This window comes from Pieris rapae, chromosome 4 (assembly GCF_905147795.1).
Source record: "Pieris rapae chromosome 4, ilPieRapa1.1, whole genome shotgun sequence".
In the NCBI taxonomy this organism is placed as follows: domain Eukaryota; kingdom Metazoa; phylum Arthropoda; class Insecta; order Lepidoptera; family Pieridae; genus Pieris; species Pieris rapae.
Window position 1 is genome coordinate 1,671,398 of NC_059512.1, and position 25,340 is coordinate 1,696,737.

The window sequence follows — 25,340 nt, forward strand, 5'->3', positions numbered from 1 at the left end:
ACTATTCTGAATTAGGTATAGTATCAGATATTTTTATAGCTTTAGTAATTTATAAATGCGCATAATAATCATTCGATCGGTTTCTTACGGAAGAGAGTCGATCTCTAAACCAACACTCCTAAAATATCTCATCAGTATTCAGTCTAATCCTTGTATTTACGTATTTCGCGCCTACAATATCCCCTCAATTTTCACGAGTCACGTATTTCAGCGATAAAATTTCAGCTTCAGTCAATAAAACGACATATATTACTAGCATGGAAGATAAGTTTATCTTTCTTAAGCATGTAATGTAAGTAATGAGTATTACATTCGTAAAAAGGGACAAAGAAACACAATGTTATACAAACTACAAAAAAGTGAAATACATAGTATATGTAATCAAAAAAACTATAACTATTTTTTAATACTGTACTGCATGCGAAACAATTGAAGATACAAAAAAGGTATTACAAATACAATTTAGGATGTTACTGTGTACCAAGACTGTATTTATTTTTTTTGTATTTATGTATGTTATATTCCCTCTTTATTTGATTAAATTGCACTTTTTGCTTATTATAAAATTAAATTAAAAATTGTATGAGTGCCTACAGCAGTGATTCCTATTTTTTTTGTGCCATAACCTTATCCTTTTACAAATCACATATTTAACATACATAATTTTATACATGATTTTCACTAAGGAAACTTAAAGGTTTTATGACGGAATTCCTCGGAAATTGTTTGTGAAAAACAGTAAGTAAGTCACATAATTAAAAAGGGAATTGGCGTACGTTGGGAAATACTGGCCTACAGTGTAATTTGTTATCGAATGTTTATACGATTAAGTCTTCATTCGCCAAAATACCTTTAATCATCACATCAACATTTGCTTGTTCCTTATGACTTAAAGAATACACGATAGATCTACGTAAGATAAATTAACTAAAATGATTATTACTTAAGATGTCATATGGAATATGGTGTAATGATTGCAGCTCCTTACAACCGTTGTGTAAAAGAAAACTTGGCGATTAAAATGAGTGGCGGAGAGTTTATTGCCAGTTCTTCTCTTGCATTCTACGCCCTTGATTTGAGAATTAAATGTAAAATTAGAAGCATTGTATACTTCTTTTTTGACGTTCATAAGTACATTATGTTACCTAGATGAATAAATGATTTTTGAATTTGAATTTGATAATAAACAATAGAATTAAGAAGGTATATAAAAGAATACGTAGGTATCTGAATTAAAGTACGAACTGTAAAATAAATAAAAACCTATCTTAGAAATTAATCAAACTTATATGCTTAGACAATTTAAGATTTCATCTACTCGTAGTCTGTACAATTTAATTTAGTCAATCGGATTTTCTTGATCCGAGCTTAAATTCCTTTATTTATCTTACGAGAGTATAATCCCGAGTAGGAGACTCTGGCACAGAATGTTTGGATTCGCTTACGCAAACAATCTAATTTATAGCCGAAAGCCTGAAATTGAAGACATCTTTAATATTTAACGAGTAATTAAGTAGGTTATCTCTACAGGGATTATGGTAACGGTTTTTTAAATAGTAAAATAAAATAGCTTTTTTTATGACTCACAACGAATAATACTTTAAATGTAATAGGTATTTTGGGGCTACGTGATGACCCCTCTCCCACTCCCTAAGAAATATAAAGGTGCAGAAGAAACAGGAAAGTCAGAATCTGGTGGTGAACGTATGGGCTCTTCGGGGCAGACGAAGCAAACTTTGCACGGCCCCTCTTCTTCTTCGAACTTCACCAATGCGGGGGGCTTAGTTTACGTGGAAGTGAGGATGCCTGTTGACGCTAGGAAGACAAAGAATGGCAACGCGATTGAGTCTTTCTGGTATTGTAATGTCCATGGCCCGCACTATTACTCAACATATAACATAAATTTGAGTCAGATAAAAAAATAATTTAATCACACCCCAGCTTTTAATTGGCAGATATAATTGAAAGGAACTATGCGGATAAGTTTTTGATATATATACTGTAATATTGGGTTACCTTTCTTGGATGGTAAAAAAACAAAAGATCAACAAATATATATTTATTTAAAATCAACAATAATAGGACATTTGTACTAAAAATATTGTCTATTAAATTTCGTTTATCTTATACATAGAATAATGCATACATCACATACATTATTAATGAATATCATCATATTTAAAAAAGTCAAACTATTTTCACTAAATCGTCAAATTACATCGTCGTCTTTATCACAATGTGAGGTATACAAATTTTACGGAATATTTTATTTAAAAAATCATGAATTTTGTAGTAATGACGAAGCAAATATTTGTTGCATTATCTGTGGCAGTGATGCGACATCCAAGCATATGTGCGCATGACCCGCCGGCAATTTACGTCGAATCCTGAAACACAAGAAAATAGCATGTACAGTATAGTAGTCATCTGTTGCACCAAGAAATTATTTTAAGTTAATATTTATAACTAAATAAAACCATCGAAACCAGTGTTTCCATCCGTTTTTGTGATATGCCTTTACATTAAATTTCTAAAATTATCATGTAGGGCGAAACATACAACATATAATTTTAAGTATTAAATAATATAACTGTTTACTTAAGAAAATAAATATAAATGATAGGTTATAATTCAAATAATATTAATACATTTTCAATTTATCCCCCTGCGGGGCGTGGGGAACACTGATCTAAAATGAGGCGCTAAATCATATTATGTCATGAGCATTGACGAACCTGGCCAATTCTAGAGCGGTGTAATGGTGTTTCATATTAACGAAATTTAAATAAAATATAGAGGAAAATCTTCAAAAGGGATTCTCTACAAAAATGACTCTAACAACATTTTTGGATAAAATCAAAAGAAAAAGTTATTAAGCAGAAAAGGATTTTTTAAATGAAACTTGTTCACTTTTTAATTTTGGATATATGATAAATGTCATATAGACATAATTGTAGGCAAAAGGATTTGATACGAAATATGTCATTACAATTTTTTTGTGCGATGGTTAGTTTAGGAGATATAAGCAAAATCGTGTTTTCCCCCCTTTTCCAAGATGGCGGCCGGGGGCCAAGGGCGTTAACCCCACAAACTCGAGTTTAAGCTTCGAATTGAAATGTTACAATTTGAGGCCAAACTCCAAGGCTTAAGTTAAAACAAATAAAAATCCATTTGAGGAAAGGGGTGATTTGTCACTCCCCTGCAGCCTTTCTTCTCGGCCATAGATCTGCCTGATCACGTGCCTGAAAGACTATGGAGGGGTTCAACTAGAAAAAGACCAATGATTAAGTATACTTACATATCAGCCTCATTCCCGAGACCACCGATGAAGATAACGTGAGCTTGAACTCTGGGATCTGACGTCACGATACTTCCCAATTTCTCTGGTGGGATGCCATATCTGTAAATAAAGTTTCCTTTAAATAAAGATGATTCGAAAAATATTTTGCTGAGCTCAAAACTCGAGAAAACCAGGGAGATTTCTAATTTATTTATGAACTCTGAGGAAGCCGAGAAATGTTGGAAAGGATTTTTTTAGTAAAAGGAGTCAAGCGGGCAGCAGGTTCACCTGATGCTATTTAATACAGCCGTCCATAGACACTCACTGCTAAAAGGCTTTCTAGTGCAAGTGCGTTGCCGGCTTTTTAAGAATTGGTAGGCTTTTTTTATTTTTGGTCCAGAAAAGTGAATAGTCTCTACGGGGTAGTAAAAAGTTCCATTTTTTTACTTCTATAAAAGTTAAGATGGATATCTGCTATCTCTTTCTATCACAGCCTAAACATAGTTTAATAGAACGAGAGAAAAACACCTTCATTTTAATTAAAGTAGAATGATTTTGTTCAATACTATCTGACTCTTTAATAAGATACCAAAAAGGTAGGTAATATACACACACGCATATATATGTAGTCAATAGAGTTTATATTAAAGTGGACCTGTTTGTTTGTACACTGGCTGAGTTCACAAGAGTCGCTTGCTATATTGTTAGTTATGAGATTTAGGAATATAAGTTTAATTTTTTAATGCTTTTATGTAGAATAGTTGGTGTGGGAGTTATTTTGGAATTCTATCGTATTAGTAGTTACTGTTAAGATGTTGTAGTTAATGTAGTGAAATTAAATAAATACCTGCGTAGATTGGCATCAGATAATATAAGAACAATAGATTCATCGGTGTCTTCATTTGCCAACGTAGAGATTGCGTGACTAGCGGCTGACAACGTGTTGTCTCCCGACCAGCAGAACTGCGCATGCGCATGCATCGTGCGGATTATCTGTGAAGAAAAGAAAAAGAAAAGAGTGAAGAAAAGAAAAAAGTGAAGAAAAGAAAAAGAAAAGAGTGAAGAAAAGAAAAAGAAAAGAGTGAAGAAAATTAATATTCACATATTGATTTCTCCAGCTAGAGTTCACGATACAATTAAAAAATATAATCTTTACCCCAACAATTCCCATTGTTATACTAATACTAGCGGATCCGACAGACGTTGTCCTGTCTACACGTCTTTAATTTCAAAATTTCAATTTTTAATAAGCCATTTTGATGAAAATTATTATTCAAATGTTATGACAATATCTAACGATCCAGCACATGGTCACACACGATATAACACAATGATAACAAAACTTTTTTTAAATTTCGGGACAGACTAAAATTAAAATTCGAATATTATTTAAAATTTGACACTGCGATGGTAGCGCCGTCTGTCGGATCCAATGTAAAACATTCCAAAATCAACAACAACTAATAAATTGAAAATTAATTAAAAAAACATTGTCCAGCGGACAAAATTGTGAATCTAAACCATTCCCAGATCCCCTTGAACACACACAAAAAATTTCGTCTAAATCGGTCCAGTCGTTTAGGAGGAGTTCAGTCACATACACACGCACACAAGAAATATATATATTAAGATATGTTATTATAGAGACTTAACATTGAAAAAGTTTCAGGTACAACTAACTTTCTTTTGAAAACGTTGGAGATGAAAGAGTTGTATATTACATTTGTCTATGTAATTCAATTTGATTTTATTAAAGATTTTTTTTTAATTCTTAATTTGATTTTACTAAAGTTTTTTTCTTAATTCTTAATTTGATTTTATTAAAGATTTTTTTTATTCTTAATTTGATTTTATTAAAGAACTTTGGAGTTAAATGATAGATAGCTAAAAGGCTCGCCAGTGCGATGCCGACCTTTTAAAGATTTGGTGAGCTTTTGGGTTCAGAAATACTTCAATGAGTAGATTCCACTTAGTGGTGCTAAAACTCTCAATTGCATAACATCGAGGTGATAATGTCGTGTTCTGCCTCGATATTGATACTCAGCTGCCAGCAATGAAGCCGAGATTCCAGCTAATCTTAAATAAAATAAATAATCATCAAAGAAATCTTCTAACCTGCAACCTTTCTTTTTCGTTCTGGGGCGGTCTGTCCACTCGTATCAACTCCAGGGCGTGTTCCTCCCCGGAATGCCCAAACATGTCATATCTTATTCGGGTCTCGTACCCCTTCAGAGCCTCCGTTAGGAGAACTACAGCCTCCATCGAACGTTCCAGACGTCCGTCTAACGAATTGAACCTAGTCAAAAATAGTAAAATCATTTTACATTTCTGGATGGCCGAGCTTTGCTCGGTATTTTTATTTTTTTATAAATTGTGTTTTTGGAAATTATATATAAGTACGAATTACATACTAATAAAATGATGAAATATGAACAATATAGATTATATATGCTGGAATAGCTTTAGTGTTGTTGTGTCGTTAAAGCAATTTAAAGAAATAGTATTATTATTCGCCGATAGATGTCAGGAAGATTCATTTTTCAGTTTCAATTGGGACTACTCAAACACCACCTTTTTGTTATTTTCTATCATTTATTCCTAAGCTAGATCGATTTATCGCCCCCGAAACCCCCCGTATACTAAATTTCATGAAAATCATTGGAGCCGATCCCGAGATTCCAATTATATATATATATATATATATATATACAAGAATTGCTCGTTATTGAAGATATAAGATATCATTAAATTATATTTTTATTTAAAATTATTTTTTTAGTAACAAAAGGCAAAAAGATCTGTTGAGAAACTTGAACATAACTCGATCACGTCATCTTTCTAATAAAACTACATCATAATCGATTCATTGGTTTAGAAGCTATGGAAAAAAGACAAACACTTTCGTCCTTATAAAACGTGGACTTTGATACCAAGTGTTTGATACCATTTTTAAACGAGAAAACTTGTAATAAAAGGGTGTGATCATGTAAATTATAATGTTTAATTATACACAAAATTAATGGATATTAAATATCATTCTGGGATACAGGTTAAAAAATTTAGTTTTTTTTTATATATTTCTGGTTATGTATGCACTTCTCGCACTCATCATTTTTTTTTTTACTAGGGTTGCCTGGAAGATCGCTTATTAGCGATAAGGCCGCCCGTTGCATCCCTTGTAATTTTTATGTATTGCGTTAATTGTGTTTGCAACGAAGTGTGAATAAATAAATAAATAAAATATTTAGTGTATTCTGACTGGTGATTGAAATTATTAAAATTAACTTTTTTAAATCGCTTTTTTGAAAGTGATAAAACATACCTATACATACTGCCAGAAACATCTAGAACAACTCTTAACCGCTTCGGCTTCTCCGGGGGAGAACCCGGGGGCGGATCTTGTTCAGTCCGACGCCTATAAATTGATTTCTCACCTGTAATACCTAAAAAAAAAATATTTTTGTTTGAACAATTGTTCTACATAGCCAACCATTGAATTTATCTAATTACGGTCAAAAATACGTATTTTAAAAATGTACGATTGAAAATGTTACCTATTTTTTTTTAATTTAAACTTATACATATAAGGCCAAGCATCTGAAACTATTACTACTAATTTGTTTAAATAAATTTATGAACGGCTAAAATTTAACCACATATAAATAAATGCTTATAAATAACTAAACAAATAAAACAGAAATAAATTAATTTATTTGCACTGACCGCTAAGAGTACTCACTAAATATCACGAACAATATATCGAATTAACTTTAATGACTATTTTATTATTTAGCTGGCAACTCTGCCTACTGATTCCAGGTTCTGTGAATCTTTAAAAAAAAAAATGTTTACTTTACTTGTGCGTTTTTTACTGTTTTTGAAAAGGGACGTAAATATCACTCGCCGTAAAACCGCTTTTAATGTGGAGCACCGCACTTAATAAAATGGATACATACTAACACATAAAATGTATGTATAGACTCTGTTCAAACTCGTATTGAAATTGAAAATTGTGTCCGGCCAAAAAACATCTGTGACATGTCACAAAATGACACCTGTCAGAATTCCTCAAAATTTAAAAATCAGATACATATTTTGTTACTATTCGTGCTAAATGTACACAACAATTGCCTAGATGCACTTAGTTCATCTAAAAACATAAATATAATAAGCACCTTCGATAATTTTGCCATCGTCCAATTCCCCACTAGTTTGGTGTCTACTCCATTGTCTCTCCTTTTTCTTCGCTTGCAACTCCGCCAATACACCCCTTAAAGCACTTATCTGAAATAGATTTTTATTTAAGCTATATTAATATATTGATTACAGCAGTTTAACCTCCATGAAACGGTCCTTGATATAACGATGAGCACTCTAAAGCATCAAAATTAATAGGTTTTGGTTCGTTTAGTTTCTTTTCTTTTACATAGAATTACAAAGACTCTTATTACTATAATATTTTAATTTCAGTTACAGGACCAAAAACAATGTCTAACTGGACGAATTAACTAAATACCTGTGGTTGAACAGCTCTTAAGAACTGTCCATACAATTTCGCATCGTATTCACTCATATTGATCTCCTTGAGACGCTCCGCAAAGGCTTTTCTGTTCATCGCACGCGCAGCATCCTTCACGTGATCCGGAATGTCATCTTTTTCGGCATCTGACAACTGCAAGAACATTTTCCCCCATAATATCGAGTTTCAAATGAGTCTTTTAGCTCGGATAGAAAAACATTTCGTGTATATAAAAAATATAATCATTTAAAGGCCGGCAACGCACTCGCGAGCTGGCATTGATAGTTTGGCCCGTTTGCCCCTGTACTATAAAAAAATTAATATCTAGAATTTTTTAAACGTAGCCATTTGTATTCACGGTAAAATCATATAAACAAAAATACAACAATACCTGATGAACATCATGCCCCTTATCCAACCTGTACGGTCCGCCCTTGCCGCCCAAGCCAGCTGTATCCCTCCCACCAGTTCCACCCGCCCAAGTGTTCCCACCTACGTGTGGCTCATTTTTGGGATCTTCCTTTCCATGTTTTGGTGATGATACATCTTGCCTGTAAAATAAGACAATTAAATTGTCGGTAAAATTTTCGTAAAAAGAAACAATATAACTAGAAAAATGGAATTTATCTGCCGATTTGAAAGCAACTCAAGTACTCTACGACCGATTCTACGCACTACTGATAAATTGACTTTGACAATTAGCACATTGACATCTTACAACCTGTAAGTTGTCTATGATATTGCGTGGTGTTACCATCCTAATAAAACAAATGACATCGTGTTCTTTTATAACATAATCTCTGACATATATAACCCTTTACCCCTTAGATATTTTGTTATACACAAACAAAACACCTTGACGATTTACAAGAGTGACGGAAAGTTAATAGCCAGTTCTTCTCGTTCTCTATCTCATTTTCTCCCACGTTAAATCTTATGAATGTATGTATTTATCTCTTTTTATGGTCGCTTTTCGTTTCGCTTTTATTTTAGTTTGTATAATTAAATATTGATATTAAAGTAGTACAAGCCCATGAACACTCAATGCCAGAGGGCTCGGGAGTGCATTGCCTGCCCTTGACCCTTAGTCTAAATACTTCAGAGAAACGGTCAGGACAAACGGATGGAATTTCGTATTCTGCCTCGTCGTCCGATGATGAAACTGCTCTGAAGTCTCCATGTTAAATGCGATAGAAGATGGAAAAGGTTTCATTAGATACTTCAAATCACTGATATAATAATATATGAGGCATAATTCAATCATCTCACCCACTAGTCCTCTCGACAGTAAGCTGAATCTTCTTCAAGGCATCTTTAGATCTGCCTTCCAGCACTCCTTCGGTGGGGAGACCACTCGAATGTAGAACCTCTAGTAACGTGTCGGACATGTCTTTGCTGTATCGATCGAAATCGAACACATTACCAATCGCCGTAGCCAGATCCTCGTCTGGATATTTCTGCAAATTCGGAAGAAATATATGACAAACGTTAACTCTTTGCTGGACGCCCAGAAAGACAGTCGTCGCCATAGACACCCATTTTTAGTGGGTGCGTTGCCGGCCTTTAAGGGAGGAACGCTCGAATTTTGAATATTTGGAGGTCGTATCTCTCAGGGAAGATCCCCGCCGATTTGATTCTACACTTCGCTAAATATCCTATACGTGTCTCTTGATATTATGTCAGTCTTGGAAGACCCGTGATTCGCGAATTCCTTCGAGATAAAAGCCAGGTCCAAGAGAGAATGTTATAAACAATTATCATAAAAATACCTTTTCAGTAAGGGCGTTATTAATAAATTTTATACTATATTTGGCTTCCAAATTTTAAATATATTTTTTATGTTACAGGAGGGCAACTGGCAGTCTCAGATCATCTCATCTAGTTATTTGCCGATTCTTCTCGGTAGTACTCACTTCCGGGCTTACTAAGGCCCATGTTTCAAAACATCGATCGAATTTAATTCAACAGCTGTCACATTTGACAGCAAGACGATCTTGTGATATGTGCTAAAATTTTTTTTTTTTTAAAGGCAAACTGATGTTAAATAATCACATTGCCAGAAGGCTCGCGATTGCGTTGCCGGCTTTAATAAAGTGATATGTTTAAAATACATACCTGCAAATGCCTGACAATATTAACCAGCTCTCTTGTGGAGTAAGGATACGTCAGCTGGCCCTGGTCTGCCATGTTCCTCAGTAACGCGAAAGCTTGCACCAATTTCTTCATAACGTCTTCGGGTACGTTTGGTCCATACGACCTCAGTAATTCTAATTCCGATTCTATTGAGGGATTGTCCACCGCGTGACACGAGAATAGATCCCCTAAGAATGTTGAAATTGTTTAAAATGTTCAAGTGAAAACTTCTTTAGCGGCCTTGTACACTTTTATGGAATGCGTAAAAAATGTTTCACTCGCGTCAGGACAAAAAACACGGATTTTTTTTAAAGGATTATGAACCTTCGTCCTATATAGTTAGGTTTTAATTCATTTGTCTCTTTCTTAAGATACATGGACCTTTAGTCAATACTACAAAGTTTAATTTTGCAAAACATCTAAAGCTCTATTATCAACGATTTTGTCAGACTGACGCGAGTTATACAGTGTAGATAAATAAATCATATTATGCATGATCATCTTTTGGGGCTTTTGCCTTAGTAATAATTTAAAAAGAAGTTTCACTTTTGACATGTGACAGCTTTGTAAGGTTTTTTTTCTCCTTAGTCATTGTTGCTAATATTTAGTTAAGAAAGAAATTTGCATATGTGGTAAAAACTTACCGAGAGAAGCAAAGAAGTCGTTCCCCAAAAACGGAAAACCTGGTCGATTCGCCAACACTATCATCCTAAAGTCATCATGTACCGGAATGAAACTCGCCACATCACCGCCCGAGCTATCAATCATATCCTTTGGCACAATCCTCCTGCCATCGCTCAAAATCATCTCCCCATTCTCCACCAAGGTCTTCAAGATACACGTCACATGCGTGGGTGCCTTATCCGCTTCATCCACCACCAGGATATGTCCGTTTTTGACCGCCTTCACCAGGGGCGAGTCTTCATATATGACGACCCCATCTCGCACCGTGGGTTGCACCGTCAAGGACTGAACCGTGGTATCTCTGTGGAGCTGAATATACTCCCTAGGCCGATTTAGGAGCTGCAATAATCTATCTGCGATTTTATTCTTCCCCACGCCTTGATTCCCCACTAGAAGCAAATGATTTCCCAGCAGGAAGTCTTGTAACAACCACTCCAATAATCTCACGTGCTGTGGGACGTCATAGAACAAAATGTCTGGTACTTTTGTCAGGGCATCCGTTTTGTATACCTCCGTGGTTGTATCCCCGATGGTGAGGACGCCATTTTGTGTTGAGCACTTCACTTTTTTCTCATTAAACTTTCCGAAATGTCGCGGTTGTTCGATGCCGATCTTTTGACTGGCGCCATCTAGCGCTCGCCGCGCTAAGTTAGGGAGGAATTTAGCCAAAAATGTCCTTTGAATTGTTTCGTATGCGGAATCTGTTGGGTAATGGGACATTCTACTCGCGATTCTTAACAGTTGTCGAGTGGAGAGTGAAGATGCGAGATTACTCAGTGTTGTGTCATTGGAGTATCGTAGTTGGTCTGCTAAATCTATTATGAAATGAAGAGGTTCTGATATGTCTCCATACTGAAAAATTAAGTCAAGATTAACGCTATATTTTTTCCTATGTAATAGGAGGCAAAGGAGTAGGAGGCTCATCTGATGTTAAATGATATCGCAACTTCTTTTCTTGAAGGACCCTAAGTAAAATCAATTCAGCGGAAAGCAGATTCATGCAGATACAGAAGAGCCTTTCCAATTTCGCAAAGATATTGATTTTAAATTTACATTTACTACAAGTTCGCAAGTCAAGGGTTAGACCGGATTAGAACAACTGGCAAGAAACTCTCCACCAATCTTTTTAATTTTGAGTCACACAACCTGCCGTTTTTCGTTGTAATGCAAAGGAAATTTATATTTCTGTTTATTTTTCCAATGTAACTGTATTGTTTAACCACTGTTAATAAATAAATAAAACATTTTAAACATACCAAGGAATCGATAATAAATATTTCTTCATTTTTGCTAAGATTTCTCATCTCGTGGAATATGAAGAGGCTGAGTATCTCCGGTGACAGCCAGTGAGGGCCACGACCGAGTACTGGTGGCTCTGCTAGTGCTACTATCCTGTAATAAAAATGTTTTTTTTATTTTTTTTCTTGTATTATATTATATTTTTTTTATTTTTGCACTTCATATTCATATTATCAGGATTACCTAGAAGAGTTCTACGAAAAACAATTAATAAATTTTCTAAGGTAACATAAAATAGGTCATAGTGATTGAATAGGAGGTTCTGCAAAAAAAAGAGTTAGAGATATTACAATTTGTTCCTCAACTGTGCGTATTTCTGGAAGTTTTTGGAACCAGCTGCCCACTGAAGTATTTCCGAACCAATTCGAATTCCTTCAAGAAAGGTTCTTAAAAGGCCGGCATCGCACTCGCGATCTAGCATTGAGTATAAATATAGGCGGCCTTCTGCCGGTTTCGGTTCTATAAAAATATTATAAAAAGCCACACGAAAGAAATTACCTAAAAGCGGGATGTATCCTCTTGACCCCACTTTCCTCTAATTGTTTAGGAGACATTCCTGACGCGATGAGCTCATCATATCTGTCATGGCGGATCAGACGAGTTCCATCGTGTAACTGCAACTCTCTATCGTGGACTAATCTGGAACATTATTTATTTATTAACACTTCGTTGCAGAAATATAACACAATTGGCATAATTAAATGAAATAGGCCACTAGCGGCCTTATCGCTTTCAAGCGATCTCTTCCAGGCAACCACTGAAAAAAATGAGGTTAGATAAGGGTGTACAAACAAAACTAATGGAACAAAACAAATCAATTAAAACTTATGTAAACTGTAATAAGACCAAGATTTAAAAAAGGACAAAATTAGTGTACTTTGCGCATGATAATTAATTTTTCAAATTCAGGATAATTTTCGATCAGTTTAGACATTACTTAGTACCAAAGTTAGGCATACGAAGGCTGGTTATGTTTGTACGTAAGAATTTATATATTGATAATCGTCTCCAAAAATAAATGAATAAAATACTTGGTAAAACAATGTCTCAAGTCACGTTCTAACACTGAAATACGTTGTCTAAGTGCACACTGTTTCCAAAAAAAAATATTTCCATTCCAAGAAATTATATATAAATAACTTAAAATCTTCACCTTTATTAATTATTCATAATAAAAAGCGGTCCTTTTATTGCAAAGACAAATTATAATTAATTAAAAGAGCCGACAACATTCGCCAGCCCTGTGGCATTTAGTGCCTACAAGCCTGTTCAAAAAAATCATATACCGCGCCACTCTTACTCAATAAAAATATGCATTATCAAAGTTTTTATATACATCAATTAGTTTGTATAGTGTTTGTATTAGGTAGTCCAAATAAAAATGCAACCTATGCAAAACTGCAAGCGTGCTAGCGTGTATTCTATGTAATCCGTCCAACACTGCCAATCGGCCTTTTAAAGCCGCTTCAACGAGGGCAGAATTCCTCCACACAGTATCGCCATTTGCCAATGTAGTACGCTGTTGAATCAAATCTCTCGCCGTCATATCCTGGTATAGGACTATAGGCTCTATTGTATAGCCTAATAAGGAAGCGAGTTGGCTGATCAGAAGGCTTTTACCACAGCCTTTTGGTCCTGCAATTTAAAAAAAATTACGGCGTCCTTTTACATATTTTTACAATGCCACATACTTTTCGGTGAGAGCGTGGCTGTCATAGTATTGCCAGTAAAAAGAATTAAACACGCAAACAACTTAATATTTTTTATGGGGCAAACGGGCAGGAGGCTCGCCTGTTGTTAAGTGATACCACCGCCTATTGACACTCTCGATGCCAGAGGGCTCGCGAGTGCGTTGCCGATTTTTGTGCCGGTGTGCCGCAATTTACAATCAATTCACACTTACCAATAACACAAAAATCACCAGCACTATGACTCAAAAGCAGTTCGTTCAGAAGCCGACTCTGATACTCTGTTTTTACAATTCCTTTCTCTTCTCTCCTACTTCTACGGTCACCACAGGGCACGGTAAATTCGCTCTTAGCACCATTAATCTCCATACTAACTAAAGCCTGTTTTTCTTTAACTTCTACACATTGTAAACTAATATTCCACTTTGGTTTCGTTTCTATGTTAAGATTATCTAATACTGTCTCAACGTTTTTAGCGTGTTCTTTGGATATGAAGGTCTTGTATGGATATAATAAGTATAGAAGTGTATGTGGTGGGATGTTTGGGTTATCTTTCTGAAAAAAAAAACACGAACAGAAAGATTCAAGCTGTGATTTTGGGAAAAGTATTTAAAGAACTTTATTATTAATTATATATAATTAATAATAAAGTTCTCTATTATAATAAGAACTCTATTACACAAAATAAATTAATAAATTATTGATTTACATAAAAAACTTAATATGTACGCATTAAAGTAGTTAAACAACGTAGTGAATTAATATTAGATATTCAAGTCACTAGCATTTTGATTTAAATAAAGCAGTGTCGAAAACGTTTAACTATCTGTCTGACCGAAAGTCAGCGTGTTGATTAATAATGTAAAACAAGATGGCGGTCACGACAACAGCTGTTTACTTTTAGAGTATTTCTTTTGGCAAACGTTGTGCAACGTCGGTTTGTTGTATGGGTGATATATGTTACAAATTGTGGTCTTTGGTGAAATTGAAAGCATGTTGTCGACAACATGAGAATAACAATAACAAATGAAATAATCTAAGTCGACTCTTCCATGATTATTTCATTTGTTATTGGTGGTGGTGTCCGACGTAACTTTAGCGACTTGATTAAATATTTATCTTGAATTAACTGTCTAGAGATTCAATTAACTCTCTGATTTAACAACTTTGCTACGACACGAAAGAAATAGTCAGCCGTCCCAATTTTAGTCTAGGCTCATTATATTCTATTCAACGCGCTAATATTACGAATTTTAGACGGTAATTAAATAATTACAGAAAAGAAGACAGAAAAAAGAAGTTCATTCTCGTTATTAGGTCAAAGTAAGAAAGTACCTATACAGACTGCGAAATTTAAATTCACATAGGTATTAAGGGTTTATATACTTATAGATTTTTAATAAATAACGTTTCCATTCTAAGCCTAACCAAATAACACACACACGATAATATAATAGTTTCAAGGACACGTAACAACACGCAACTCATAAAATCCATCAAAAAGACAAATAAAAACCACTTCTTATTGATTTACTAACATTAATAACAACGCAAAGAATTATAAGTTGCTATCTTTGGTAATAGCCATAGATTTATCATCCTTGACAACTTATGATTACAACTTATTTTGTAGTATTAAGTAATATACCAGAATTAGGGCTGCAGCATGAAGGTTGTCTATCGGGAAGTCTGGTAAGCTGACTTCCTGTAATTCAGGGCTGATGAGCGCATAGGCAGCCGACATAACCTGTTCCAACTTAGTTGTGTCCACACCGGGCACTTCTTCCTTTAATGTAGCTAAATGCTCCTGGAAATAGAATTATATTGTTAAGAATTATTATAGTAATAGCCCGGAACACTTTGTAGTGTTTGTAATGACCTTCTATCGAAAGTTTGTAGTAGGAAACTAATCGTCTGTAGAATTGTCTTTAGAGAGATTCATACCAAATTTGATCCCCGTTAACAAAACCTTTACGCTTTTTTTTAAATACAAACGCAAACGAGCCTGCGGGAAGCCCAAAAAGGCAGTCATCGCATCCGATAGAGACCCATTTTTAATGCGTTCCTTGGCGGCCTTTAAGAGAGGAGTAGAGGTAAGTAGTTAGAGGTTGTTGTGCTCTTTGACTATGACAATGGCAGCTTGCGCCAATGCTTCGCAAAAATAATATTGTTTTTTTATCAATCATAGATTATTACATTTTACATTGCACCCATATTTTTTTAATAACGCTACTTTTTATAAATTGTCTCTGCACAAAGAGACAATTTAACATTAAGATCTAGTCAAACTTAAGATAATAATTTCAAAATAACCTAATTTGCTAAAAAGGATATTACACATGAGAAAGTGTCAAATAACACAACTTCAAGTTATTAGGGGTTAAACACTAAGTTCTTGTGTACCATTTTTACCCTACATTTAACACAAATTTTCCTAAAGGATAATTTTAGAGTTCGTGTGTTTTAAACATTACTCGTTAATGAAGGGAATGTTTGGTTTAATAACCGCGGGATAATTGCGGCTAAATTGTTTCCGTGCGCAATAATGGGTTGTTTGCATGATTTCTTAGCTTTGTAATTAAAAATTGTTGTAAAAAGTTTTTCGTGTACAATTCGGGTTTTTTTTTAATATTTTAGCGTATAAGGCATTTAGGAAAATAACTATGATTAGGGCAGTTTATCTAAAATATTTTAAATAATAAGTAATAGTTACTTTTAATTGTTAGTCGAAAATGTCAAAATTTCATGTAATTGTTTTTGTTAAATACAGCATAAATAATACAAAATAAATATTCGTAGCATTATTAAAAATGAATATGATTTAGTCTTCCAAATTGGCGTTTGTCCACAATTTTCTTTGAAATTAAAAATTTTGCTAAAATTCTGTATTTCGTCTAAACGCATTTCTAGATGTTACCGAGTGATGAATATATCTAGAAAAAAGATTTGAAGGCAGAGCCGTGAATCGACATTGGCTATGCCAAAATATTGATTTTGGCATAGCCAATGTCTACTTCTAATGCTACATGTCTGCTTCTAATACTTCTAAAAAATGGTTGTCTATTATATAAAAAAATTGCTCTAATACATTAATTATGAGCGTTAAATATTTACATTGACTGAATTCCCCCATAATGTAATTCCATATCTGAGTATAGATGAAAGATATACATGATAAGCAACTAATACCGTATGGTATGGTTAACAGTTTTTATTACGTATATACGCTGATTATCTTCACGACAATCCACGGCATACATTTAAAGTATCTTAGATAGGCCATAGTTATTTTAGTTTTATATTAAAATATATTTTATATGACGTAAATATTTTACGACGACACATTAGTTCGAAGCGATAGCAGATATGTATTTACCGCGAATTTATGACCGAAAACCTACACTCGTACACAGGCCATAAACTACCCGACACAAAGCAAGATTGCGATCTTGAATACGTAACTAGTACAACTAGTCCACGAAAATAGATTTTCTATTCAGATTTGCATTTATAGCTGAGGTAAGTGAAACTAGGGTAGCATTTAAGTATAAACGTATATCGTTTATTCTTCTTTTACATAGTCTTCATTATTGTAGGTCAAGCCTGTGTTGAAAAGCCCTAACCGATCCATTTTGCAGCCTTCACGCCACATGGGTTTTTCTTAGTGCATTGTTTAGACCCATAATTGTCTTTATTTGTTGATTGTAGGCGATCGACCCCGACATCTCCTGCCATCACTCCTCCCTACCTAACCTATCATATATTAGGTGGATTCTAATAATCCAGTGACGTCAAAACCTTACATGGGTTTTGGCTTCAAATTGTAATCATTTTTATGAGAAAAGTAAGAAGGTGATTCAATTTTTTTAGGCAAGGTGCCGTTATAGCGTGTGCGAGTATATAGATCATAAGTTTGACACAAATATTTGTATTATATGACATTATAAAAATTAATATGACATTTGCATGTCTATTTATCATGTGCGTATTTTTAAAATTAGTCTATCGTATTGTACCACTATACAGCAAATAAACGATTTCATTTCATTTACGCTTTCTTTGATACGTGTGATGGCATCTGCATCTTCTACCACGTTTAACATTTGTTCAGATTAGTGCCTGTATCTGAGTTTCATCATCGGACGTCGAGGTTGTAGGTATTCTGCGTCAACTGAGAACTCTTTAAGGCACTATTTGTCTCGTACTATGGAAACAAATATCTAAAACGCACTTGCGAGTCATCTTATATTTAGAACCCTGTTCTATATAAGATGACATTTGCACGCTTATAGTTGGAGATCCAGCCTAAGATCGTCCTACACCGAGGTGATTAATGAACGAAACATATTTTAAATGAAATTTAAAATATTAAAAAATAAATAAACAATGGGTTCGCTGAAAAAATCCTGGACAGGCTGTATTAAATTATTAATTAAAAAATGTTTTTTTATTGAAAATTGTACTGATGAGATTAATAAGAAAATGTTATACCAGCTGAAAGTATGAGACTTGCAGAATGTGCAATTGTTAGGTTCTTTATTTTTTTCCTGGACGGACACAAGGTTCACAGGTATACACAGGTATATTAATAGTAGGTTTTTACACTGAAATGATTAATCAATAAATTTTATATCAATGTGAGCGCTGTTTTATTGCAAACACGTTGATATAAGGTTCACTGCAAAAATGTTGGTCCTAAGTGCGGTTCGCGAATTTTGAAAATTTGAATTTTAGTCCGGCTGGGAACAGGCCGACAAAGAAGTCCGAGCTGAGTATCTCATGGGACAGAAAAAGATGCAACAATAATAATAATCAGCGAATAAGAAACAACCAAACCAACACCTTGATTGCATTAACTGCATCGACTTAGCACAAAATTGTGTAAAAGTCTACCTGCTTTCCACGCAATCACAGGGTCTGATTATACTGCTGCATTTTATAATAAAGGAAAAGTGAGACCATTTAAATTTTTTTTATTTTTACATCACTAACTGATGAAGCTGATATTGTCATTAATGAAAAAATGGATATTGTTCAAGAGTTTACGGCAAAAATGTATGGCGTTAATTACTGCAAGAGTGTTAATGATGCAAGAAATCGTATTCTTATTAAAAACTACGGTGTAAAGGAAAACAGCGAACAATTAAAAAAAAAACATTTGATTCAAACACTATACCACCATGCTGGATTTCACTACTACAAAATTTTTTTAGAACTATATATGTAAATTCTATGTGGCTTAATGCGACCGACTCTACCTGTGCAAAATCCAACCCTGAAAAATACGGGTGGCATTTTGATGATTATTTGAAACCAACGGGGTTTATTGGGGACCAAACTCCTTTGAAAATCCAGGACATTGTGGAAATGACGGAAAATGAAGAAGATTCTGCTGAATCTAATGAATTCGAAAATCAAGATTTTACTTCCGATGAGTCAGATATTGAATAGAAAATATTAATGAAAACTTTTTTTTTTCATTTAAATTAAAATTTTTGTACTTAATGCAAGAACCTGTTTTTTAATTTATGTTTTTACTTAGGTTACCGCACGGGTGTTATCAAACGAACAAGCTTCCGTCCTGCCCTTCAGGCGATTGACCACCCCGCGACGGCCCAAGCCGAGGTTCGAGTCTCACAGGAGACGCCCTTGCGCGAGTCGCGGGAACCCCACCCATTCAGGCTGAGCTAAGCTAGCCAAACAGCCCGTGCTGAGCTGTAAAGGCCCTTAAGGCCAACAGCGAGATTCCATTCAAAAAAAAAAACAAACGAACACGCTTGATAACACCCGTGCATTATTGTTGCATCTTTTTCTGTCCCATGAGATACACAGCTCGGAATTCTTTGTCGGCCTGTTCCCAGCCGGACTAAAATTCAAATTTTCAAAATTCGCGAACCGCACTTAGGACCAACATTTTTGCAGTGAACCTTATATCAACGTGTTTGCAATAAAACAGCGCTCACATTGATATAAAATTTATTGATTAATCATTTCAGTGTAAAAACCTACTATTAATATACCTGTGTATACCTGTGAACCTTGTGTCCGTCCAGGAAAAAAATAAAGAACCTAACAATTGCACATTCTGCAAGTCTCATACTTTCAGCTGGTATAAGATTTTCTTATTAATCTCATCAGTACAATTTTCAATAAAAAAACATTTTTTAATTAATAATTTAATACAGCCTGTCCAGGATTTTTTCAGCGAACCCATTGTTTATTTATTTTTTAATATTTTAAATTTCATTTAAAATATGTTTCGTTCATTAATCACCTCGGTGCAGGACGATTTAGGGCTGGATCTTAGACCATTATGCCAACATTATTCTAATATTGTATTTAAAATTATAAAATCATTTGAACTATAATAAATAACAGTCCTCCCTTTATTTTACAACGTAACGTTTTCTATTTTTGTATTTGTGTCTAATTTTCCACAAAGATGCTATCGCTTACTATTAACTGAGCAAACTTCGAAAATCGGAAACTACTAATTTGGGCTCAATAAAACTTAATGTTCCGTGCGAAATAGTAGTTTGCTTTTCCAAATTTACGTAAAAGTTTACACTAGCCAAGTTTGTGGTAAGTTGTAAGCGTTTAATGCTTTTGAGAGGTTCATTTTGGATCTTTTTATAAACAGAGCTTTAATCTGTTTTGTGCTTAAGTATTATTATAATACCATGTACCGTCTTGCCTTGCATGTCTTCTTTGCCGATGAGTTGGGAGGCCTACAGATTCAAATTTAATGACGTTTAATAAATGATAATGATAGTTTTAACTGGGCTGTCATACTGTAAGCATCGTAATTGTGTAGCTCCGTATTATTGAGTGCTAAAAAAATAATTTCGTACACTGTTCTTGAGACTGCGACGTCACAAAACACAAATTGAAGTGTCGTCCGTGTAGTGGAACTACCGATTTCACACAATATCACGTAAGTTCTTGAATTTCAACAAAAGTATCTCCAAAAAGTGATAATTAGAGGTTAGAAATCCACCAATCATATTGAGCATAGACAAAAGATCAATGACATTGACACTTGTCACAGTAACAGCTAACTAGTGTTGCCAGAGCAAGTAAATAAAAACTACCACTAATTACGTTCCATAACACGCAGATTTAGTTTACAAGAATGGAGGATCAGTTTCAACTATTGTTTGATAAAATGAAGAATGAAATCTTGAACCAAACAATAGAATTGAAAGATTCGATAACAAATAATATAATGGAGAGATTAGACGAAAAACTTCAACCTATTATAACAGAAAATAGAAACTTAAAAATAAAAGTAGAAAATCTCGAAAAGGAAGTAGAAAGTTTAAAAAGAGGAAAGAAGCAAAACAATTTGATAATGTTTGGAGTAAATGAAGGCGAAAGGTCTACACAAGAATTAATACAAAATACAATACATATTTTCAAAACTGACCTTGACATACAATTACAAGAACATGAGATAAACAAAATATATCGTCTAGGAAAGGGAAAGTCTTCTGGAAAACCAAGACCAATTCTGATTTCCTTTACGAGCGAATGGAAGAAGAATGAAGTTATGGGAAAGAAGAAAAACTTCAAAAATGTATATGTTACAGAAGACTACACAAAGGAAGTAATAGAGAAAAGGAAAATGTTGCAGGCGCAGCTAAAAGAGGAGAGAGAAAAGGGAAATATCGCGTACCTGAAATTTGACAAACTAGTAGTAAAAGGAAAAAATACTAACATAAATAAGGAAAAGCGCAAAAGAGAAACATCATCATCCCCACAAAACAATGCTCAACCAAGGAAACAACAAACTCTAATGCCGCCGATTAACAATAGACCAAATGCTTTCGACGTAATGAGGATTAGAGCTAATTCTCTTTCGTCTCTTCCCGCTAAGACAACAACTAACAAAGAATAACAATTAACTGTCGGTAAACGGAAAAATAAACAGCTCAACATGAACCAACATAAAATAACAAAACAAAATACTTCCCCAAGCCGACTGGTCATCGTGGGGAAAAATGACCACGACCCTCTAAAGGAAAAAAATAACACTAACATGAAAAACAAAGTAAATGACATCCACATAGCAACTATTAACTGTCGATCTCTTAGAACACCTGAAAAACTCCAAGAACTAGAGCTGGCAATAGAAGAGTTAAAGTGGGATATTATAGGTATTAGCGAAATGCGCAGATTTGGAGAAGGTATAGAAAACCATGGCAAATACGTACTACATTATAAAGGGGAGACGCCCGGGCTGTATGGAGTTGGATTCATGGTGAAAGTAAATCTAGTCAACAACATAGAAGAACTTAGTGGATTCTCGGAACGTATTGCAATCCTTAATATAAAACTGCCCGTGAACGGAGATAAAGAAGAGAGATGGTCTATTATACAGGCATATTCACCAACTGAATCTGATAAAAAAGAGGACGTAAAAACAATTGAGGAATTCTATGAAAATCTCCAAAACGCTATTGATAACGCACACAAAAACGTCATCGTGATGGGAGACTTTAATGGACAAATTGGGATTCAAAATAGTGGGGAAGAAAATACCATAGGAAACTATGGGTATGGAAATAGAAGCAAAAACGGAACAAGACTAGTAAACTTTGCACTGGAAAACAGATTAAGTATTCTAAACAGTTTTTATAAAAGGAAACCATCAAAAAAATGGACATGGATCTCACCCAATGGACAATATAAGAATGAAATCGATTTTATTATGTCTAATAATAGAAAAGCCTTCAAGAACATTTCGATCATAAACAATTTAAACTTCCACACAGACCATAGGATGGTTCGAGTTGCGATGTCAGGAATGTTCAAGAAAACAAGACGATTTCAAAATAAACAATTAGCGGTACAATACTCAGGTGACCCTAAACTATTACTTAATAATCTTCAAACATCTCTAGATGCCGCGGAATTAGAGAAGAAAGAATATCCATCGATACAAGAAAAGTACAACCTATTACTAAATCAACTAAAAACAGTAACCAGAAAAACAAACAAAAGTATCAAGAAAGAAGTCTCACTTACAATCAAACAATTATTACAAGAACGAAAAGAACTTTTACGACAAAAGGAAATTAAAGGAAACCGCCAAAGAGTAACAGAAGTAAGCAAAAAGATCAGTGAACAACTTAGGAAAGAAAGAAAAACTAAAAGATCTAATACAATGAAAAGTTACATAGAAAAGACAGGAGGAATAAAAAAGGCATTGAAGGAGTTAAACTACAAAAAGGACTGGATACCAAGTATGAGAAAGAAAGATGGTAATAGTACAGGTAAAAGACTCGAAATATTAAAAATCGCTACAGAATTCTACCGAAACTTATACCGAAGTCAAAAAGAGAAAGACACTATAAAAGAAAACGACGAAATAACTAATGAAGAATATATACCGGAAATAATGAAGGAAGAAACCATAAAAGCAATAAATACACAAAAACTCGATAAAGCCCCTGGATCTGATCTTGTTACAAACGAACTTCTAAAAGCAACGTTACCAGTAATCGCTCCAAGACTTACAGATATATTTAATGAAATTATCAATACGGAAAACATTCCAGAGGATTGGACAAAATCTACAATTATACTACTACATAAAAAAGGTGACAAAGGAGATATAGCAAATTACAGACCAATCAGTTTAATGTCCAATATTTACAAAGTGTTTTCAAAAATAATATTATCTAGAATCACAAACACACTTGAAGAAAATCAACCCAAAGAACAAGCTGGATTCCGTAGACATTTTTCAACAATAGACCACATACACGCCCTTAGACAAATACTCCAGAAATTTAAAGAATATAACAAAATTTACTACATAGGGTTCGTGGATTTCAACAAAGCATTCGACACACTTGAACATAGATTTATCTGGGACGCACTAAAAGATCAAGGCGTACATGCAAAATACATACGGATACTGAAAAACGTATACACAAAAAGCACCACACAAGTAAAATTAGAATCTATAGGCGAAGAATTTCCGGTTGAGAGAGGTGTACGCCAGGGAGACCCAATTTCACCAAAAATATTTGCAGCAGTTCTGGAAATGATATTCAGAAATCTGGATTGGACGAATAAAGGACTAAATATAAATGGCGAAAATCTGAGTCACCTACGCTTTGCAGACGACCTAATCTTATTTTCGGAAAACCCGAAAACCCTAAAGGAAATGTTGCAACAGTTAGCGGAAGAAAGTGAGAAGGCAGGCCTGTCAATGAACTTAACGAAAACAAAAGTAATGTCTAACTCCTCACAAACAGAGTCCATAACAGTAAATGATGAAGAAATAGAGTATGTAAAGGAGTATGTGTATTTGGGACAGTTAATATCTACTGAGGAATGTATGCAAAAAGAAATAGAAAGAAGAATAACTAATACTTGGAAGAGATATTGGTCACTCAGTGAAGTCATGAAGAACCAGGATATGTCTATGAGGAACAAGAGGAGAATATACAATATGTGTATCTTACCATGCTTACTATATGGGTGCCAAACATGGGCATTGACAGAAGAACAAGCAAGGAAAATAAAAGTTTGTCAGAATGGAATGGAGAGAAGCACAATAGGAATTAAAAGAAAAGACCGAGTTAAACTAAAATGTATCAAAAACAAAACAAAATTTAAGAATGCATACACAACACACAGGTGCTTAAAGTGGAGGTGGGCTGGGCATATGATAAGAGAGAAGAAGGAGAAATGGACGAGAATAATAACTGAATGGCAACCACGAGATAGTAAAAGAAACAGAGGCAGACAGACTAGAAGATGGGAGGACGACATCAAAAAAGTGGCGGGCCCAATATGGACGCGCATAGCGAAAAATAGAACAGAGTGGAAATCTTTAGAGGAGGCCTATGTCGAAAGACAAGCTGAAATGTAGAAACGACCGTTTACCGATACCTGATTTATGAAAAGAAAAGAAACTGTTAAAAGTTATAAACGTATTTGTAAGAAAAATTACTGTAAAAATAAGTTCAGCAATAAAGGCTATTTTATTTTATTTATTTATTTATTAATAAATGATATCTTACGTTCCATAATATTGTTTTTTTATATAATGTAAGGTATGGTCATATGAGGAACTTTTATTTTACCCTGCGATTAATTGTAAGGTTAGTATATACACAGAAAACAAGCTTTACATATAAAAACGTTTTTATCCCTCGCATTTACAATTATATAAAATTAAACTATTAAATTTTTACAATTTAGAAATTGTATCTTGTGTGAATAAGACTTATATTATTATTATTAAACTATCCCGACATTTCGCATGTCAACCCGTAGCCATTGGTGTATACTTTACACCAATTCCATTCTTATATTTCACAGCGGGTACACTGGAAAAACGTGTCATAATCTTCCAACAGAACACTATTTCAAAAATCAAATCTAAGAATAATAATGACCTACTTTCGTTCCCAAAAACTTTGCGCGTCGCGAAATATTAATGGCCCATTATATTCCCCTGTCGCAATAGCGTTCTCCCCAAAGGACGCCATTTTACGCCGGATTAAATTATACAACATTCAACCGAATTTCGACGTTGTGATTAATTACTTTTACAAAGTAATCTTATGAGTCGCCAACCATTGAAATAATTGATCCACTGACTAGACTTCTATTCATTCTGGAGGTCCCAGGTGAAGACCAGGGTAGAGTTTACCGGCAAGTAAACTTAACCCTGGTCTTCATCTGCTCTTTTCTTGAAGGACATAAGTCTTAAATTCTT

At 34.3% G+C, this 25,340-nt stretch overlaps 2 protein-coding genes across 2 annotated transcripts in view; one reads left to right on the plus strand and one right to left on the minus strand.

The window, feature by feature from the left end:
• Window positions 1-2,275: 2,275 nt before the first annotated feature.
• LOC110995584 (von Willebrand factor A domain-containing protein 8) overlaps window positions 2,276-25,340 on the minus strand; it is a 28,998-nt gene continuing 5,933 nt past the window's right edge. Inside the window, exons 6-21 of the mRNA XM_045627927.1 lie at window positions 15,252-15,410; window positions 13,819-14,158; window positions 13,304-13,550; window positions 12,414-12,554; window positions 11,873-12,008; window positions 10,577-11,468; window positions 9,915-10,120; window positions 9,069-9,256; window positions 8,191-8,350; window positions 7,797-7,952; window positions 7,456-7,564; window positions 6,603-6,723; window positions 5,396-5,576; window positions 4,128-4,273; window positions 3,299-3,400; window positions 2,276-2,387 (exon numbers count right to left, since the gene is read on the minus strand). Of these exons, the coding sequence (XP_045483883.1) occupies window positions 2,279-2,387; window positions 3,299-3,400; window positions 4,128-4,273; window positions 5,396-5,576; window positions 6,603-6,723; window positions 7,456-7,564; window positions 7,797-7,952; window positions 8,191-8,350; window positions 9,069-9,256; window positions 9,915-10,120; window positions 10,577-11,468; window positions 11,873-12,008; window positions 12,414-12,554; window positions 13,304-13,550; window positions 13,819-14,158; window positions 15,252-15,410 (3,393 nt within the window). The 3' untranslated portion in view covers window positions 2,276-2,278. The remainder of the gene's footprint in view (window positions 2,388-3,298; window positions 3,401-4,127; window positions 4,274-5,395; window positions 5,577-6,602; window positions 6,724-7,455; window positions 7,565-7,796; window positions 7,953-8,190; window positions 8,351-9,068; window positions 9,257-9,914; window positions 10,121-10,576; window positions 11,469-11,872; window positions 12,009-12,413; window positions 12,555-13,303; window positions 13,551-13,818; window positions 14,159-15,251; window positions 15,411-25,340) is intronic.
• LOC123689121 lies at window positions 20,393-24,507 on the plus strand. The gene has a single exon (XM_045627928.1). It carries the CDS (start codon window positions 20,736-20,738, stop codon window positions 21,498-21,500), a length of 765 nt encoding a protein of 254 aa, XP_045483884.1. The 5' UTR covers window positions 20,393-20,735; the 3' UTR covers window positions 21,501-24,507.

What these genes read in the sequence shown, in the direction of transcription:
- LOC123689121 (XM_045627928.1), top strand. Translation starts at nt 20,736, where the DNA reads ATGGAGGATCAGTTTCAACTATTGTTTGATAAAATGAAGAATGAAATC.